The sequence below is a fragment of the Ochotona princeps genome, chromosome 17, assembly GCF_030435755.1.
Source record: "Ochotona princeps isolate mOchPri1 chromosome 17, mOchPri1.hap1, whole genome shotgun sequence".
Taxonomy (NCBI): Eukaryota; Metazoa; Chordata; class Mammalia; order Lagomorpha; family Ochotonidae; genus Ochotona; species Ochotona princeps.
Window position 1 is genome coordinate 49,737,865 of NC_080848.1, and position 20,379 is coordinate 49,758,243.

Below are 20,379 nucleotides of genomic sequence, written 5' to 3' on the forward strand. Positions count from 1 at the left end.
AAGACCACCCGGAAGGCAGTTTATCCTGTGGTCAGCTGTGCAAAGGTCAGTTCAACTCCAGAGCCAAAAAAATGGGGTTGTTCTGAGAGGTTCATTCTGCTGGGAAACTAACAATAAGACCATCTCCAATACCAGAGCAGGAGGAACGTGAGTCTCTCTCTTTTCTGGTTCAACCCAGGCTCCTGCACTTGGGACAAAGGTCACCTTAATCTGCCTGCCTCAGAAACAACCCAGTCTTCAGGCTTTGCATGGTGACCCTGGGCCCCTGCTTCAACTTCTCCCGGTGGTGGTGGTGGTGGGCAGGCGCAAGGGCAGCTGGAAGCTGTTGGAGTACAGTGTCCTGGCTATTGTCCCCGCAGACACGTCAGGCGGTGTGATGACAAGGACCTGCTTTGGGAAGCCCTGACATCATTTCTCAGCTATGCCCGTGGGACTGGCTCTGGGCACTGGCCCCTGGGGGATCTGAGACTGGCGACTCTCAGCTTTCCCTCTCTCTCTCTTGGAAGTGATTAGATGAATGAGTCAGTTGTACTTTCCTCTGCATAAACATTTAAAATCCTGCAATTAAAGTGAGATAATTGATGTCCCAGGTTACCTTTCTGCTACGACCTGCACTAAGGACGGGGCAGCACGAAGTGAAATGTGCAAAGGCACCCCCTTAGTTATCTGCTTGGGAGTTTGCTTGGCGCACTGGACGAGAGCTATTTTAGTTCCCACATGAGTCCTCTCCCAACATCCCTCATTGGAAGAGTGGGAGCAAACTCCATTTCCTAAGGTCACAGGCGTCAAAGTTGTTGCCTGTCAATGTGGCCCCTGTCAAAAGAGATCTGGAGAGACTCAGTGTGTCACACCTGCACCCCACAAATGGGTTGGATTGCCTCCCTGCGGCCAGTCCTCAGTGCTTGTGGAGGGGTTTGGTTGGATAGATGCCTGTGGATTAGACATGGCTGTAAGTGGGTGCTCCAATGAAGGAGGATTACTTTACCCCAGCTCCCTAACACTTCAGAAACGTATGTTATGTTTTGAACTATACCCTGATCCTGGGGCTCCAATGTCCAGGGGATACAGTTTAGCCACGTAAACATGAGGAAGCTTTAGGAATATCAGGGAAAATAGGCTTAAAATGTAAAAGATGTGTAAAAGATGTTTGAACTTCATGCATGGTTTTCCTGATCTGCATTTCCAAGGACTTTCTGCAGACTCCTCCTAGGCATGAGTTTCAAAAAATTCTCTCTCTTTTTTCTGCACTGAAATCAGCTTATCTCTTAAGTCCATTTTACTATAAACATTTTGTCCTAAAGTAGCTCTTGGGGTGATTTCTCCAGGGACAAGGGCTACCATCAAGTGGGAGTATTTGTCTCTTACAGAAACTGCCTCAGCCCCTCCCTATTCCTCAAGCTACCCCTCAGGCTTCCAGGATCCCTAATCACGCCCCTACCCCACTACACCCTTTCAGTGTTGCCTGAGGAGGTGACTACAACAGGTCCCCAGGTTGCCAGGACAGCCACACACTGCAAAGTCACCCACTTCCGGATTCTCAGCCCCTTTCCCAGAATTCTCCCTCAGAAAAGTATTTCTCACATACGCCTTAGTGTGTTTCTTTCCCCCAAGGATCATTTGCACTTTGGAATGATAGAGTCCCTTCATGAGAAAGTTATGCCAAAGCAAACTTTTTCTTTCTTATTCCAAAGCAAATAGTCTCACCACCTGGCATAGGGCCATGCGTATCGTCTCTCTGCCCTGAACATGGAGGGTGAGAAAGTGTTAAGACTTTGAGAGTCTTGGGAGACTGACTGGATTCTCAGTGAAGAGGAGGGACTTGATACGAAGTGGAAGCTGAGAATACATTGGTGAGTTACGATAGAATCTTCTAGAAACAGAAGTCACCTTCAGAGATGGCTGATTTCTGGACCAGCTCTGATGAGTTGGAAAGGTTGGATTCTATATCAGAGGGTCATAGTGGTTCAAAAAAAAACTCATTTGTCTTGGATCTTGGAAATCTGTGTCCTGAATCATGGGCTAACTGGTTGAAAAAGCAATTAAAATGTTGGTTTGGGATAGCAAATTTGGCCCAGACCAAGGACAAGGTGAGAACTCTTTTGGAGAAGGCACTAATTAAGTGAAGCTGAAAACCAGGCCCCTTTGACCGTTTGAAGAGTTGGGGAATCCAGCTGGGGTCCTGTTCTACTCGACCTGGAGGTCAGGAATCTGGGCAATACGCAGTTCCCATGGAAGCTGCAGGAGATTCCTGTCAAATTAAAACTCCCCTAAGACTAGAAAGAGAGGCAACCAACTAGGAGAAAGGCCGCAAAGAGTGCCTCAGAATTGAAGGGTATTTCAGTAACAACGACTGCTCCTAAACTGGACAAAGCCAGACTGAACTCCAGGGTGCCACGGCCTGTTCTCATTCGTCATCCCTCCCAGGGACTTCACGTGTGCTGTATTCAGTGCGCAGGCCTGATGAGCAGTTCTCTGCAGAGGAGAAGGGAGGTCATCAGAGGTGTGTGTGCATCTGTGGCTAGCGGGGGGCCCTTATGATACGTCACTCTCGTCTAAGCAGACTGTACTTTTCCTGTCTGGAATCTGTCAAACTTTACTGGCTCAGAAAACACAGGGGACTTCCAGAAACTCTGTGGACAATGAGCTTAAAAAATAAGCTTGTTGGTGTGTGTGTGTATTATGTATATAATATATATTATATACACATGCATTACATACTATATAATATATACATACGTTACATATAATGTATATTATATATACATATATTACATATAATATATAACACACAACACATATAATATACATATATACACATAATGTACATATATACTTATATATGTAAAGTCTGTGTATATAATTATATATAACATACATAAAGGTATAATTTTAAACACACACACACATATATAACATATATATAAAGGTATCTTTGGACATCTATGCTGTGGGAAAGGCAAAGAGAGGAAATCTGCTGTGGAAGAATTTGGACAGCCAAGAGTGCATATGGGCATTCAGCTGACTACAAGGGAGGTGCATGACATTTGGGAAGGGGAAGAAAAATCCTAGTGGAGAAGAGGAACTCTGAAGTGGGAGCTGCCCTGTTCTATTGATGTCTTTATTTTTATTTGATGGATAGAGATGGATGTGGAGGGAGAGAAAAAAAAAAGAGGAGTCCCCATCTGTTGCTTGACTTTGCAAATGACAGTGGGGGCTGTGTCAGGGCAAAGCCATCACCAGGACGCAAATTGCATTCTTCTGCATGGGTGGCAGGAACCCAATGGTTGAGCCTCCCAGAGTCTACGTTGACAGGAACCTGGGACCAAAAGCCAGAGCCAGGCACGGAACCCAGGGGGCACTCTGAGGTCAGATGTTGACGTCTTCCCTGTCAGACTAACACGGCTGCTCTTGGGAGTGGTTCTAGAGTTCCCTGTCTTTAGAGTTGGAGGACTGTTGGTCCTGACTGAGTTTTGGAGACAGGGAGACAGTGACTGAGTGGTCCTCTCCAGAGCTTGGCAGAAACACAGCCGCGCAGCTGCAGGGACAGCTGGAAAAATGTAAACACATCTGGACAGGCACGTGGATGAAGGAGGGAAAAACACACAGAGGCTGCAAGAATGATACACAGAACAACCACAGCTTCTCCTAGGGAGCAGACAGGATCACCAGGAACACCAGGCAGGAGAATGGGCTCGGCCAGCTCCTCTCCTAGAAGGACCACACTGTGTCTAAGCAATTCCTTCGGTCTATGTGACATTTTCCTATTGTGCAGCTGCCTTGCCCATAAAATCTCCTGTGCGTGTTTGAAAGTTCATTGCTCAAAAAGAGTGCATGGGCTGAGTAACAGGTGCTCAGTTCTCCACCATGGGAAGGTTTTGGATTGTTCTTGGAAGAGGTACACTCGTGTCCTCTTTCCGTTGCTCTAACCATTTCTTGTAGCTTATTTTTCATAGATTCCCCTTCTCTATCATGAATAACACTGTGTGAAAGTTTCAGCTTAAGTCATTTTCTCTCTGGAATCTTCCCTGCAGCTTCCAACCATCCTTCTCTAACTAGGTGTCCAGGATTGTTTTTTTTTTTTTTTGCATCCTAGAATATTTTGGTTTTGGTTTTCCAAACACTTAACTCTTATGATGCTATAAAATATATCTGCATACCGTGTTTTGTCTCCCCCACTGTAATGCTAGCTTTGCTAGAGCAGAAATCTTTGTATGTGTGGGCAACTGCTATTCTCTCAGTATTTAGAATATTATCTGGCATTAGAAGTACTCAATAGACACTAAATGAAAAAGAAAATGAAGAAAGAGCAATCTGACCTAGTCCATGAGCATACTTTGTCACATACCCTGAGGACTCCCAAGGCTGTAGCTCCAGAATGTCCCAGACTTTAGCTTTCCAGAACTCACTGCCTAGTTAGTCTCTGCCCTCGGATTTTCAATGGGCCCCTCAAGTTGCATGACTCAAAACTTGCTTCAACATCTCTCCTCTTATCTGCTCTGTCATCATGCTCTGTCTCTCCTGATAAGTGGCAGCACTGTTTGTCCCACTGTCTGAGAGAGAAATTTGGGATGATACTTTGATGAAGTCGACATAGCCTGTTGATCTGTCACCTCATCATGTAAACTCAATCACCTCTCCAGTCCTCTTTCTTTTTCTTTCGTTGCAGCCCTACTCTTGAGCAGCCTCCCCCACGCATCAATGGGACAACTTCCCAGTAGAACGGATCCTGTTCTGGCTCTCTTGAGTCCACTTCACACAGCACAGCTGGGAAGACTTTCTACACGCAAAGCACCTGCCTGCCTGCCTGATGCTGCTGCTACTGCAGCAACTTTCAACTCCTTGTCATCGTTTTCCATTCTGTTGTTGTTTTCAGTTGTGTTTCTCCCCATTGCTTCTGCGTATCTCCTTATGTATGCTTCTCTGAGGTGTGAACCTGTCTATCACGTTTGAGATACAACCTAAAGAAGCTTTAGCATCCAGCCAGTACGTACCCCTCCATCCAGATCACCCTCTGCCCCCATTTTTTATGAAGGCTGGATAAGACTCCATCCTTGGTAGCATGTCTTGAGTAGGGACCCACAGTTGTATACCTCTTGTAACTTTTGTCTATCCCTTTTGCAAAAATTAACACATGAACTTTCCTCACCTATGTGCAAATTTCTGGAGATCCAAAACAAAGACTATGTCATGAATGCGTCTTCAGTACCTAGCTATATCCTCACATCAATTATTTAATGAATCAGGGATGGTGCTATGGCATAGCAGGTTTAAGCCATTGCCTGCCTGCAGTGTTGGCATCCCATATGCTGGTGTGAGTTCACTCAGTCCAGCTCTCCGCTAATGTTCCTGGGAAAGCAGTTAGATTGGTCCAAGTGGTTGGACTCCAGGATCCACGTGGGAGACCTAGAAGTAGCTCCTGGTTCCTGACTTTGGTCTCATTCAGCTCCAGTCATTGTGCCCAGTGCAAGTGGATGGAAGATAGCATTTGCTCTCTGTTTCTCCCCCTCAACCCCTCCGTAACTCTGCCTTTCAAATATATAAAATAAATCTTGAAAAATTACTTAACGGATCTATCTCAGAAAAAAAATGCCCCATTACTATTGCAGGAGTTTTACAGATGAGGGAGTCGATGAGGTAAAGCCACTTGTCTATGAGCACAAGGTCAAGTCTAGGTTTGAAAGCCAGGCTGACAGACTCCACAGCTTCTATTTTACTGCCTTTAGGTGGTTTTGCACCTTGTGGATTTTATTTTTTTAACCCTTTTCCTCCTTTTCATTGGTGTGCTTATACTTATACCACGTGCCTCCTCACTTATGTGGGGATTTATTTCTTAACCATCATCTCTGCCTCCATTCTCTCTCCCTGCAACCTGCAGTCAGATGGATTTTCCTGAATCTCAGCTCTCCTCATAGTGATTTTCCTACTCAGAAAGCTAGACTGAGAGCAGAATAGAATTTGAGAAAAGCCAACACAAATCTGTAAACCATTGTGTCTTGCTTCCTTTTTGCCAATCAGTTGCAAAGAGGAGACTTCTAGTTTGTTTAATTAAAAATGGAGGGAGGGAGAAAGAAAACACACAACATTCAAGACTACTTTCAAGTTAGTGGAAAGTAGGGCCAGGCCTTGGCCTTGCAATGCAGACACTGGTTAGGACGCCTGCCTCCCACGCCACCATGACTGGCTTTTTTTTCTTTAAGATTTATTTTATTTTTATTACAAAGTCAGATATACAGAGAGGAGGAGAGATAGAAAGTGGAGCTGCTGGGATTAGAACCGGCGACCATATGGGATCCCAGCGCATTCAAGGCGAGGACCTTAGCCACTAGGCCATGCTGCTGGGCCGTATGACTGGCTTTTATCCCAGCCATGGGAGAGACCTGCATTGAATTCTCACTTCCTGAACTTGACCCCCTGCCTGTGGCTGGCACATGAAGAGTCCGTCAATGCATGGAAATCCTCTTACTGTCTGTCGTTTCTTCCAGCTCTCAAATTTAAACAAGCAATTAAAACACTTGTGCAAAATGGAATTACTACAATAGACTTAAAAGCTAAGCTTATTTTGATACGAGAATTTGAAATCTATCTATAGTTTTTTTTCATAACACATTTCCATGAACTTTCTGGAGTCCCCTTGTACATGATTTTGAAATGACAAATGCAGTCTAACTCTAGTTTTAGAGAAACTTGAAACAATTGTGAGGCAATACTAAGTCCTATGTACTTGAGACTCATTCCTTTGGAATTCAGGAGCATAACGAGAAGTCTTAGCTTAAGGAGGTCGGTTGTACATATCAACTTCAGAAGGAATTTTACGTACCTAAGTAACTATAGCCAAAACAGTGGAAAATTCATTGAAGAACTACTCCTAAGAAAGTCACTGATTCCCATGATATTGATAAGCAGTGTTTTCAAGTAACTGACTCTGTGATTGTACTTGCTTCTAGACCACTGGAAAATATGAAGAGGTTAACTGTAATTTTATTCATGAAGCAAGCACATATAGATAGTTCACAATTTATAATGCTTCAAGTTATGTTTTTTTTCCCATTTCACAGTAGTGCAAAAATGAATATTCAGTAGAAACTGTACTTGGGATTTTGTACTTTGTTTTTTTTGCTAGGCCAGTGCTAGGTGACATGAATGTCTCTGGTGATGCTGGACACTTTGTAGTCAGCCCATGGCCAAGAAGGAAAGCAGTGACCCTATACGGCATGTGGTGCTACTAAGACGTTCTAAGCTAAGGGCATTAAATACTCTTATCCATACTGTTTAGATGATATGTCAAACCACACAAACTTATGAGAAGATTTTAAAAGATATATGGCATAATGGAACTAAAACATGTTTACTTTGGTATGTAAGACATTTTTTAGTGAAATATGCATAACCTTTTTTATAATAAAAATTTTCTATAAACTTGTTGAAGACATTTCCTATGCATGAATTCCAAAAATTTTGTTGACCCAAACAAACTTTTTTAAAATCCATTTTCCATGAACTTTTTGATTTGTCCTTTTGTTACCCATTGTTCCCTAAACTGTTTGTGGGTCTGACTGGAAGAAAGATGGCTTGCCTATGGAAAAATTATATTCCCTTTTTTTTTCTGCCTTCTGTTGTGATTTTCCCAGTTGCCACTAAACCCCTCTAAGAGTGAACTGAAGTCTATGCAATGATTGTGGCAGTTGACGGCAGAATTCCTGCTGATGATGAACTATTTGCATCTGGCCTCACGACCACAGGAGAGTTGTGAGAGTTTTCCATGCATTGTTTGACATGGATTTCACTCCCAAGAGCTGGGTAGGGCAAGCACCACCACCTTCACCTCAGTGAGCGACAGTTAGTTGGGCAAACCCCAGCTGATAATAGCCAAACTGGGCATGAATCCCAGTTCTCCTGCTTCAAAATCAATTGTCTTCCCAAGGTACTGGTCCACCCTTTTTAAAAACAGGAAGCTAAAGAGAGTCATGACCGTGATTCCTAACACATGGGCTCTAAGAGGAGAGATGGTTTGAGGGTTATGATCACTCAGGTTCCTAGCCTGGCTAGGTCACGTGAACTTCAGTTGTGCTGACCTCAACTGGAAGAGTGAGTAAATCTGGGTTTCTTTCTCAACCCTAGGGCATGGTCTCTGGTTGTGGGTAACATGCTGCCTTGGTTCTTGTGCAGTGAGAAGGACCCCCAGGATGTCGTCAGTGTTCTGATGGCTCTGGGATCTAATGAATGACCAGACACAGGCATGTCATTTGCTCTCACCACCTTTTATGGCCTCCTTCACGGAAGAATCCACAGGGAGAATGTTCTTCTCCACCAGCTCCAGGGGCCCGGGCCGGAGAGCAATCTTCTCATTGAGGTCATCTGCGAGTCGGGCTCTTTTCAGCTTCATCTGAGCAGATGGGAGGGACCTCTCAGTAGTGGAGGCTGAGGGGTTGAAAGGAAAAGGGTCAGTTCGCAAATTTGATGCCTTATTTATTATCTTTTTTTTTTTTTTTTGCTCGTTTTTGGCTTGTGATGACAAAACATTGTGTCACGTCGTGCTCTACCATCCTAATAATTTTTCAATGCAATCATCATCACTTCATGGGGATTAGCACAAAAGACCAGACACTTCCAAATAAAGGCAAATAGAGAGGCACAGGAGAAAAGCTCGAGAAACTTGCTTTGCGAGGATTTGTGGAAAAATGTGCAATTTGGCGGTTTTGTAAGCAAGCCATCCACGCAGGCCCAAGTTGCTTGCCTGACTCTAAGCTACGGAATTTGCACTGTGACTGGCACAAGCTAAGCCTGTAGTCAGTGTGATCTACCATCATCATGAGAGGGATGGCATGGCTTGTTCTGGGTTTCAGACATGTCATTTCTGTGACACAGACTGAGCCAAGTGTCCGGGTCAGTTGTACAAGATGAAAAGCTCCCTTTGACAAAGTTATCTAGTTAAACAGAGGGATTTTTTTTTTCAGTCAACTGTTTCCAACAGGCAATTGCTCATCATTTATGAAGTGAGAAATGTGACCCCCCCGTAGAGTCCTAAATCCACTCTTAAAGGCTGACACCAACTCCCCACCAGGTTGAGCTCGTCCTTGCTCGGGTGCAGACCTCAAGGAAGCACCTTGCCAATTCCTTTCCCCAACGGAGAACCATAAGTTAACATTCCATAAGTGTCTGCAGCTTCTCTGATAGACTAAGAATGTGGAGAGCCTATGGAGAAGTTTGCCAACGCTACTATTCTGCCGCTGCTAATGTCCCCAACCGAACTTTGAACATGGAGGGTGATCTAGAACTTTCCACACAGGAAAAGTCTAGTGATGTCCCGTCTGCTGCAGTAGACCTGGCTTGTCTAGAAACTGCAGATGCATAGTTCTTTGCAATGGGAAGTAGGAGACATTAATACTTAACCCGAAGAAACCGCAGCCTAAATCCTCTCCAAACCACCCCCTTGAGATCGCTACAAGGGCTCCTTGTTAAACTCGCTAAGATCTCCCTGATCCATCCCACATGGCAACAGAGGACTAATTTCCAGAAAATTCTCCTCTCCTCTTATATCTTGCTGTCACTACCAGCTTACAAAACAGATCCACTTCCCTTTATGACCTGAGGCTCTTCATCCTAAATCCACCACACCAGTGATCCTACTTTTTCCTTTCAGCAACTCATGCTGCCCTAAAGTCACCTCTGTGCCTTGGTTTACTTCCTTTCTCTTCTGTCAAGAGCTTCCTGTCTACTCCCTACCCACCTTCATCCCAGCCCAGAGCCCTCCTCACTCTCCCTGTTCTTAAGGATACCCTCGGGGTTGACTGTCTCTGGCATTGACAAGCTCTGACACTTGGTCTTATCCTGCTGCTACTGAAATTGGGCAATGAACTCCTCCAGGACAAGGGTCACTTTGGGTCTAGCAGATCTTTGGTGCTCCAAGGGACTAATTCTCCACTTTGTTGGGGACACCCACCAGAGACATGCCACTAAGCTGGGGTCTTTGCCATTCAATGTCCTGAGATTTTTCATTCAAGACTATTAAAACATAAATAACATTTCTTACACTGTTTGGACTATAGTATTATAGTCCAAAATGCTGAGTTTACCAAAAATAATGAATGCCACGGGAAATTTCCCCCTTAGCCAATTATTCTGAATTCTTGGGTATCTCTCTTAGTCATGTATATTTATTGTTAGGTCTATATTTTTTTTCTTGCCAGAATCTGACTATAAATACACTTTATGTATTTTTTTCTTCCCAAAAAGTGGCTGTAAATATAGCATTGTTTTGCGCCTTTTTTTTCACTAAACAGTATCTTGTAAGTCCTTTCTCATTAAATCATTAGTTCTTGAAAGTCTTGCTTGTAATAGCCAGTAATCATTTGAATGATTTTTAATTTACTCAGCTAGCCTGCTATTGTTGGACATTTCATCATTTTCAATGCTGTGCTACCTAAACTAATTCCATCATTGCAGCAGTGGAAGTTGGTACAGTCATAAAATCTCTTTGCTTGGGTTGCCTGCATTCCATATTGAAGTACCCAGGTTAGAGTCCTGTCTCTGTTCTCCATTTTAGCTTCCTGCTAATGTGCACCTTGGGAGGTAGTGAATGATGGCTCAAATTCTTGTGTCCCTGCCACCCACGCAGAGACCTATGTGAGTTCTTGGCTACTGATTTCAATCTGGTCTAACCCTGGCTATTGGGGAAGTTGGGGGGGAGGTGAATCCATGTGTGGGAAATACATCTGTTTATTTGTCTTTCAAGATCAAAGTTACTATTCATGAATCTTTGTATGTCTTATTATTTCGTGGATAAAATGTCAAAAACTATGCTATAGGGCTGAAAGGTGGGTATACTTTTAAAGATTTCATACACACTGTCAAAATTAACCAGCAATTTACCTTATTGCACTCCCACTAACAGTGCATAAAAATGTATGTTCTATTCCAATTCTTGCACATATATTTGTTTTTATTTGCCACTTGGTCCTTGAGAAGTCTGTATGTTATTGGAAATGGCACTTCTGGGATTATATGTCTAGCTATGATTTGTTACTGATACAGGAGCTATTTTCAGGCTCCTAAACATTATCTCAGAGGAGGTAGGTAGCCTGTTCCTTTCCCTTAAGATTCTCCTCTCTCGAGGCACATGGCATCCTGTGGATGCATCTTTTGAACCTATATCACCCAGTTCAATGCCAACCATATAACCCTTCCCTTAAGAACTTCATTTTCGGGGGCCCAGCGGCGTGGCGCAGCACTGTGGCCTAGCGGCTAAAGTCCTCGCCTTGAACGCACCAGGATCCCATATGGGTGCCGGTTCGTATCCTGGCAGCTCCACTTTCCTTCCAGCTCCCTGCTTGTGGCCTGGGAAAGCAGTCAAGGATGGACCAATGCTTTGGGACCCTGCATCCATGTGGGAGACCTTGAGGAATTTCCTGGCTCCAGATTGGCACAGTACCGGCCGTTGCGGCTCACTTGGGGAGTGAATCAACGGATGGAAGATCTTCCTCTCTATCTTTCCTTCTCTCTGTATACCTGACTTTGTAATAAAAATAAATAAATCTTAAAAAAAAAGACCCACATTGGGCCGGCGGTGTGGCCTAGTGGCTAAAGTCCTCGCCTTGAACGCACCAGGATCCCATATGGGCGCCGGTTCTTATCCCAGCAGCTCCACTTCCCATCCAGCTCCCTGCTTGTGGCCTGGGAAAGCAGTCGAGGACGGCCCAAAGCTTTAGGACACTGCACCCACGTGGGAGACCCGGAAGAGATTCCTGGTTCCTGGCATCGGATTGGCGCGCACCAATCGGATTGCGGCTCACTTGGGGAGTGAAACATCAGATGGAAGATCTTCCTCTCTGTCTCTCCTCCTCTCTGTAAATCCGGCTTTCCAATAATAATAAATCTTAAAAAAAAAAAAAAGACCTACATTTTCCTCCATACTCTTTCTTCCTTATCTTAAAAATGGTTTTCCATTTAGGGTTGAAAGTGGGAAGCCAGAGTGAAATCAAAAGAGATGCTGACCAGAGCTAGCATTTTGATTCCAGCCTGAAATTTTGATATTCCAGGATCTTCCATACTACTTTAGGCTAGCACAGTTTTTGCAAAGAAATCCATAACTTCAAATAGTGCTGTGCCTCGTGCATTCCGCTCCTTTAACTTGTCAAGCCCTTTCAACTTTGTTTCCCTGGTCCAGCCTTGGTGATGCAGCTCATTTCTTTCCTCCTCGCTATGCTGCCTGATTCAGACGCCTCTCTTCCTCCACCATGCATCCTTGACAACATACCTCCCCCCTGTTGTCATGCTGGATTATAGATGTTAATTGTCATGGATTCCCGTTCTAGTATTCTTCGAGAACCTGCCATCCTCATCATCGTACTCACAGGATCTAGCTGGACAGCCAGCCCCCTGCATGCATCCAAATACAGCGTTTGCTCAATGAATAAATATTCCATAGCTCCACTGTGAAAGGAAGTAGCCCTCTGTGTTCTATGGGATTCCCATCCTAGGAACAGCAGATGCTTATCCAGGGGTCTGAATATGGGGGCCACTTGCATATTTGTCGCATCACGCACTCCCCGTGACAGAGCTGGCAGCCCCAACTGAGCCTGCTTTTTCCAGCCCTAGATGTCTCAGACTGGCCATTCTTGCATGCCAGGCATCAGCAGCAAAGCAGAATCAAGCAGTTACCTAGAGGCTATGGAACCAGGTAGGGAGTCCCAATCACATTCCAAAGTGAATGATGATCCAGATTAACAATACGAGGGCACTGCAAAAAGTTCAAAAGTTTGTGGAAATGGAATTAAAAGAGAGGCTTATTTAAAAGATATTTTCAAACCCAGGAATATGATGGATCTTCAAAAAGCTCATGAAAAAATATTATGAAAATATGGTGTATGGGACCCGGCAGCGTGGCCTAGCGGCTAAAGTCCTCGCCTTGAACGCACCGGGATCCCATATGGGCGCTGGTTCTAATCCAGGTTGCTCCACTTCCCATCCAGCTCCCTGCTTGTGGCCTGGGAAAGCAGTCGAGGATGGCCCAATGCATTGGGACCCTGCACCCGTGTGGGAGACCTGGAAGAGGTTCCTGGTTCCCGGCTTTGGATCGGCGCGCACCGGCCCGTTGCGGCTCACTTGGGGAGTGAATCATCGGACGGAAGATCTTCCTCTCTGTCTCTCCTTCTCTGTGTATATCTGACTTTGTAATAAAATGAATAGATCTTTAAAAAAAAAAAAAGAAAATATGGTGTATGGTTTTACAAAAAAAGCGTTTTGTTTCCAGATGCCTATATCCATTTTTCCATGATCTTTTTGAAAGACCCTTACAATTAGCATCATATGTGGGGCATTTCCTGTGTGATTTTCCTGGGATTTAGAGATGGGAACAGAGTGGGGAGACATCTAACATTGGAACCCAAGCCTGATGCGGTCCTAACCATGAGATGGTTTCCAGATACAAGTTTCTACCTGGCTTACATGAAATGGAAGGCTGCTGGAAATGATTTCATCTGGAAGGGCAGGGGGCATTTTTAAAGAGGTTTTAGTGATGGCACCACCACACAAAAACTCAGGAATAAAGGGCCCATGGTGTGACTAGCATCTCCTGGTTTATGACACTCCTCAGGCTTACCTTGGAGTATGTGCATATTAACCAAGTTGGCACAGTCGGACCTGTTTCTGGCCTTGCGCTTCAGGGAATCTTCAGTCTGTAGAACACAAGCATAGGGAATCACCCAGATTTAACCTTGGAAAAAAAGATAAGTCTCAATTCTTCTCAAAGGGAAGAGTGCTCTACTTAATGGCACATGGAACTTGTGCAACCACCTCTCTCCCAGGCATCTGATAGTGTGATGAAGAGAGCGTTGCAAAGGTGGCCCCTCCTGCAATTTTATGATGTGGAAGACAAAGTGAGGAGGACCAGGCTTACATCAGGGCTAAAAGTTCTTCAAGGGCAAGGCAGGTGCAAGTTAATGCGATATCCTTGTGACACTTGTGTGCCTTGGACTATTTGTATAGTAACCAATCTTAGTGCACTGCCTCTTCAGAAAGTCACAAGATACACCCAGGGTCGAGAAAAAATGTTGCCCAAATTTATCCAATGGAAGCTGACAGTGTATGTCCCTCTTCTGCTACCTGCTTGACCACCCTCTTGGGACTTGTGTGAATGGAAAGCCTTGAGATTCTGACCCCTTTGTGTGTTGGAAGGACAACTGGGAATACATCATTTCCCAAGTCCAGCCTCTTCCAGACGATGCACTGCCTAGAGCGATGATGGGGGTGAGGTGGGACCGATACTGAACCCCAGGTCCCTGATTTTCCGTTCTGAGCAAGGCCCTGTGGAATCACTCCAGCTCTGAGAAAAGACAGCCTGCTGTTCTTTGTTATTCTTCAGGAGGTAGAAGAATGGCTACTCGGGAGTGGTTTTGAAGAGTTGCAGAACCTTGCTCTTCCTGTCGACTTCACGGATGAGTTGCAAAGGCTGGGACTCTGAGGCAAAGCAATCCAGCCTGTATATCCGCACCCCCTCACTTAAAGTGCTGATGTTTGCTAAATGGTGTGTATGGTACTGATAAACTCAGGCTGCAAAGATCTGCAAAGGTATAGACTTTGCATAGACCATATCCCAATTTCTGCCCTCAAATGCGAAAAGGCGCACAGAAAACAAAAAGGCAAATAAACGGAGCTGCAAATAAGCAATATCCAGAGACCCTGCCTTATCATTCAAGCAAATTTACAAAAATCCGACTTGCTCAGAGAACATTGCAGTAAAGGGTAGAAAAGTCAGCTTGCAAACCAACTTTCATTCCTCTCATCAAATTCCTTTCCACCTCTAGTGTCTTGTTGTGACTTTTTTTTTTTAACATGAAACAATAAAAGTTTCAAAGGTAATAAGGTTGATCCTATTTCTAGCTTTCAGTTAATAGGAATAATATTCCATATAGTGTGAGGGCAGAATCCAGTCAGTGGACAGAGTTTGCTGTAGAAATGTTACTTGCGTTGGTTGAAGTTCAGCATTCAGGGATCCTGTGCCTTATAGTTGGAGTTCAGGAATGGCGTTTTGCCAAAAAAAGAAAAAAATTACCTTGTCACTATCCAAATTTTTTCTTTGCTCATGGAATTCAGTTGGGCTTTTCAGTGCTGAAACAGAAAGACAAAGACATGAGCAGAGGCTGCGTTAAGGGTGTGGGTGAGTCTTGCAGGATTTGTTGGTGGGCTTGTGGAGCTTGGCGTAGTATGGAAGTGATGGCCTTTTCCAGGCCACAAGCAATGAGACAGGAAAGACCTTGAGGATGCCAGCCACCCTGAAGCCAGACGAGACAGAAGAAGGTGGACGTCAGGTCTAAGCCAAGAAGAGCAGTGGGGGTGGAGCTTGAGACAAGTGGTGGGGTTAGGGCCTTCTGAGACCTGAGGAAACAGCAGGGCTAGCGCAAGACGGAGGATGGAAAGAGCACTGTTGTTTGAGGGACGGGGTAGATGGGATAACTGAGTCTCTCCCCTTTCTCTGCTGTGGAGCGCCAAAGGCCGCAGGGATCGTTACAGTCTGGAGTAGGCGGTGCAAAATGGCAGGAAGGGACTATCTTCTGGATCTAGCACAAGTCTAATGGGTCAGAGACACAGAGTGGGAAAGCACAGATGCGGACCGGACTTGAAGGGCTGGAAGGAACATGAGAGATAATGAAGTTCAATTCCAGCTCTGAACAGAATGGAGAATAAGCAGAGGTCCGCAGAAGTGGACAGACCTGTTCAGGGTCACCCAGTGAGAGCTAGGAGCCTAGGTCCTCTAACCAACATACGCTCTTTGAAAGCAGGAGGCTCAGAATGCTGACAGGTGATAAACACAGGTACTGGTCATATAGTATACACACTAACTGTAAACCACCTACACTGAATGCGAGTATACCTCTTTGCATTGCATTCTCCTCTGAGTCCCAGTTCCTTTGCATTTAGTGAACTCCTGACCAATCAAAGGAAGATAATTCCATTTAGAATAGTTCCAACTTTTCTAAGTTTTCTTGTGTCCTTCCCCCCCACCTCCTGGAACAATCTTCGTCAGTAAGCCACAATCACCTTTCGCAGTAAGTGCTGTGGTTGGTCAGAGGTTACAAAAATTACACTGGTTTTTCTTTTCTCTCTGACTTGTATGTCTGGACAAGTTGATGGATGACACGAGCCAGAGCTCTAAGATGACTCTAACAGATGTCCACTCTTAAAAAGCTGCAGGCGAGCAAGTGTTCTTGCAAATCTGGGTTGGAGTAAAAAAATGCATTTCTGGCCAGCTCACTTGGAGTCAAGTGTGTGTGTGTGTCTGTGTGTATGTGGTGCCTTATCCAGTCTTTAAGCCCATACTACATCTGATTGTGGTTTTTAGCAGGCATTTTATGGACATCAGACACAAAGTTGTGGTCACAGTGGCAATCGTTAACAGTAGCCAAACATATTATCTTATGTTCTGGATACTAGCTCTAGGGATGTTAATAAGACAATGATCTCTATAAATCTCTCTGGCTCACCCCAACAGTAATGGTGTTGACCAAAGGAATGTGCAAAAACAGTCCCAGCTGACTCCCTGTGCCAAATACAGGCATCCTTCTTATTCTGACCCATGTTATAGAGAGAAAAAGAAAAGAACATTATGCCTGCGTATTGCATTTACCGCTGTCCAAGTACCAGTGTCTCTGGTTTAGTTTTGTTCTTGCAAATGGGCTTATGTCCCATATCAGTCATTGTACATGGCTATCTCCTCTCTCCTTCTGTGTCTCCTTACACACTGACTGGGAAATGTGGGATGTTCCATGTGGCTCAGGCATCATTTTTTATTTGAAATCTGTCACCTTTTCCTGCATTTAGGCACAGTTGAAATGCATACTGAGGGTGCTCTGAAAAGAGACTCTGTTTCCTCCAGGAAACCAGGAACGTCAAAGTTGGCCTTGACTTCACTGAGCCCTTGTGAGCCTGAGTAATCCACCTGCACAGGTCTTTGGCTTTCACATATCACCTACGGTTCGTTGATTAGACCTACATTCAGATATGGTATAATTACTCACATAATTCAGAAAAGAAACTGCCTTCGTGTGGCTTTCCTAAGTGGCTAAAAAGAACAATGCATTCTTTTCTTCAACAGGCTCTCCAAAGGGAATAATGGCCTGGATATAGTTTATCTCTCTTTCATTCCAAACATAATTGGTTTTAATGGGACTTGGGACTTTGAAAAAACTTGTCTGCTTATCTTGTCCCCAAGGTTCTTCAATTTCTTATTAGTGGAACTTGTTCATTATTCTAAGAAACACTGCTTTCCGTATTTTGTAGCTTCACACAGCCACAGCTCTTTGTGGCTTAGTCTGAATAACTCCCCTGTGAAATGATCCACAGTCCAGCTCTCTGATGCCAGGAGCCTTGAGATCTCCTGGAACCTTCTACCCCAGGTCTGGGAGAACTTATGTCCCGTTTCACAAGCATTCATGCAGGACATCAAGGAGATCCACACACACTGTGTCTCCTTCATGCTGTTCTCCTTGGGGTTCACGGGGCACCAGCTTGAGGTCACACCATGGAAAGCTACCCCACATTGGCCCTGGGGCTGAGATTTCCATTTTCCGTGACTCCAGAGAACTGTGGGGTTTAAGCCACTTTCCCTGGGGGCCTGCAACATCCCTGAGGCCCCCTTTCCCTAGTTAACTTTTTTTTTTTGCAAAACACACAGAGGATCGCTTTTGCTGGCAGCCTTGGGAGTATCAAATGGCAAAAATTAGTATTTAAAGGACATTGACATTTCAGATGGAAAAGGAATTTAGATTTTTAAATTATAAAAATAAGTCCATGCAATTTCAAATTAAAACGCAGTCATAAATTCAGTCAGCCACACATCTAACTCGTTCCCCTTGGAAAAAGATTAATGGCTCCTCACAGGGGAATTCGCGTTCTCGCCTCAGAGTTGGGTTGCGGGCTAGTCCTATTTCTGTCCCCACAGTTCTGGCTAATTTGGATCAGCTGTGTATATAAACATTTGCTTACTTAGAGCCCAGAGAAAGATGGCGAGATAAGAACAGGCCCCCTGCAGTTCTCTTCACTCCAACCTCAAGCCAAAGGGAGCAAAGAAGTGGGGGAGCACAGGAAGGGAGGTCAGGGAGCACAGTTAGGACAGGAGCTGGAGTCTTCAGAACAGAGTAGTGATGTCTGGAGTTGGGCCTCAGCTTAGGCAGCAGAGCAGGGAGGGCTGTGTCTATGGGAGGGTCTGGTAGTAGGCCTTCACTGTCAGGGTGGGGGAGTCCACTTCCACTAGGACTAAGGGTAAAGACCAAGGACAGAGTCCACGAGCAGGATACTCGGGATAGCAGGTGGCACAGGAGTTTCCCAAAAGTGTGGCTCCTGGACCAGCAGCTATAGTGGCAACTGGGAATGTGCTGGAAGTTCCAATTCTTGGGCCCTGGTGGGACTTTAGGGATATGTATCATCACAAGCCTTTTGGGTGGCTCTGGTATATATGTTTGAGGATCACTGCTGTGAGATTTAATAAGGCCAGTGGGTCCAGGTCTGGGGTCTTTGGGAATCTGGGAGTTCCAGAAAGGGGCAGTGGACTTCCAGGACTGATTTTTAATACTTTAACAATTTGCAAATGGAGGCTTTGTTGGTTCATGAAGGCTAATAAAACCATCATTTGTCACTGCTCCTCTTAGAGTCATAGCAATATGGTTTAATAATGGTTATGATTTATTGGAAAACACTGACTGCTAAACTTACATTCCGCTGATGAATTTCAAAATAGGTTTCCAAATTGATGCTAAATACGTGTAAGATTCTTCAAGGGGAAAGACAAAAAAACTTCAAACATAAGACCTGCAATAGGCAAAGGGTATAATTTCAGAAGTCTTAGATACTCCCCAAATCGGGGGATTGTCCATGGAGTTCTATTCTTACTTTGCTATCAATTTTTGGTGTACTCTTGAACAGTCTGGTAGCCTACCAGAGTCCTCAGTTTCCCACTAATAAGGTGGGCTTGGCAGTGCTTGCTTTGTAAAGACAAGCAGGGGTAGGAGCACTTTTCATTGGAGCAAACAGGATATATGCCACTTATAAGGAATAATGCTTTGCAAATATTTATGTGGGTAATACATTGCCTATTCAATAGTCCAATGACAGAGGAGTGCAAAAATAGTTCTGTCCCTAAGTGAACTTGTAATACGTTAGACTTGGCTTACACAGTTGAGAATTCATTGCAACCTATAAGAATACTTTAAATTGTCTGGAAGTTGGGTACAAAGATATGTATTTACTTGTAACTAACTTATTTTGTACTTTCTAAGCAACAGGAAAGTGGAAAATCGAAAGACAGGTGAGAGAAAACAAGAGTTGGGACTGTTGATCCAAATGGATTTGATGTGGAAATCCAGGGTTCCTTTTTTCTATCTCTGTACTTGAGACGTTAGAAAGAAGGGCAGAGGCAGAGAGATTAATCCTCTTGTGCTGTGTTCTGCTCAAACAGCCAACAGTGTGTGGTAGGGTGCTGTAGGGAAAAGCCAAGTCAGATGAATGCATTGAGAAAAGGAAGAGAGACTTTGTCAACTTCTCGAAAACTATCGTGAAGCTGCACGGCGTGTGGGTGCAGGAAAGGCCCCGGTCATTCTTCGTGCTATTCAGAAGCATCACAGAATTCAGGGATTTACCCAGGCCTTGCAGTAAGTGTGTGGCTGCTGTGGCTTGGATTAGTCTGCAAAAAAAATAAAGGCAGCACCATTCATAGACAGCTCATTGCATCTTGACGTTCATTGACATTGATCAAGTCTTGGAAATGAGCGTCCCCTATAGCTCCTTCTGGGACAGTTTTCTCTAGAGTTTGTGGACAAATAGCAGTCTCTCTTGGGCCCCAGGTCTTCCAAAATCCATTTTAGTTCACCAGTTATGTCTTCCACATTCCAAGAAAATGGGCTTATGTTTCCTCCTGTCTCCCAGGTTTTCAACAATAGACTCACGTCAGTAGTAGAGGGAGAGAAAAAAATGTCTTTCCTTCAGTTATTATAATATCTACTCTCACCAAGTGGTATAAGGTTGTTGAGAACTATTCCAGGTAACAAATGGGAAGTGATGTGGTCCCCTTCTAGACTGGAATTACTTTGAGACAGAGATCATGTCTGCTTGTGTGTAATCTCCCCAGAGCCTTCATCAGAAAAGTTCACGCATACTGACTTAACTGCTCTGTGACCATCAGATTGAGTCCACTTCACGTAGCTGATCATTCCACACTAAGGCTTCTGCAGTGGATGAAACCAAATGATGGTATTTTAGAGTTGACCCTAGGAGAGCGAGGCCTTGGACAAAGGCTTCATGTGTGGAAACGTACACTAGAAATGATGTACAGACTCTAACACTGCAGGTCTTTAATAAGGGGGAGAAGGTTGGTGCTAGACTGTGAGAAAG

At 44.5% G+C, this 20,379-nt stretch overlaps 1 protein-coding gene across 4 annotated transcripts in view; it reads right to left on the bottom strand.

The window, feature by feature from the left end:
• MYOCD (myocardin) overlaps positions 1 to 20,379 on the bottom strand; it is a 94,627-nt gene that overhangs the window by 29,804 nt on the left and 44,444 nt on the right. For 2 of the 4 annotated variants that reach the window (XM_058675991.1, XM_004594731.2), the window contains exons 3-5: positions 15,050 to 15,105; positions 13,598 to 13,673; positions 8,257 to 8,418 (exon numbers count right to left, since the gene is read on the bottom strand). In XM_058675991.1, the coding sequence (XP_058531974.1) occupies positions 8,257 to 8,418; positions 13,598 to 13,673; positions 15,050 to 15,105 (294 nt within the window). Of the gene's footprint in view, positions 1 to 8,256; positions 8,419 to 12,657; positions 12,737 to 13,597; positions 13,674 to 15,049; positions 15,106 to 19,628; positions 19,673 to 20,379 lie in introns of all 4 variants that reach the window. The other 2 variants (XM_058675993.1, XM_058675992.1) reach the window with 2 other exon arrangements.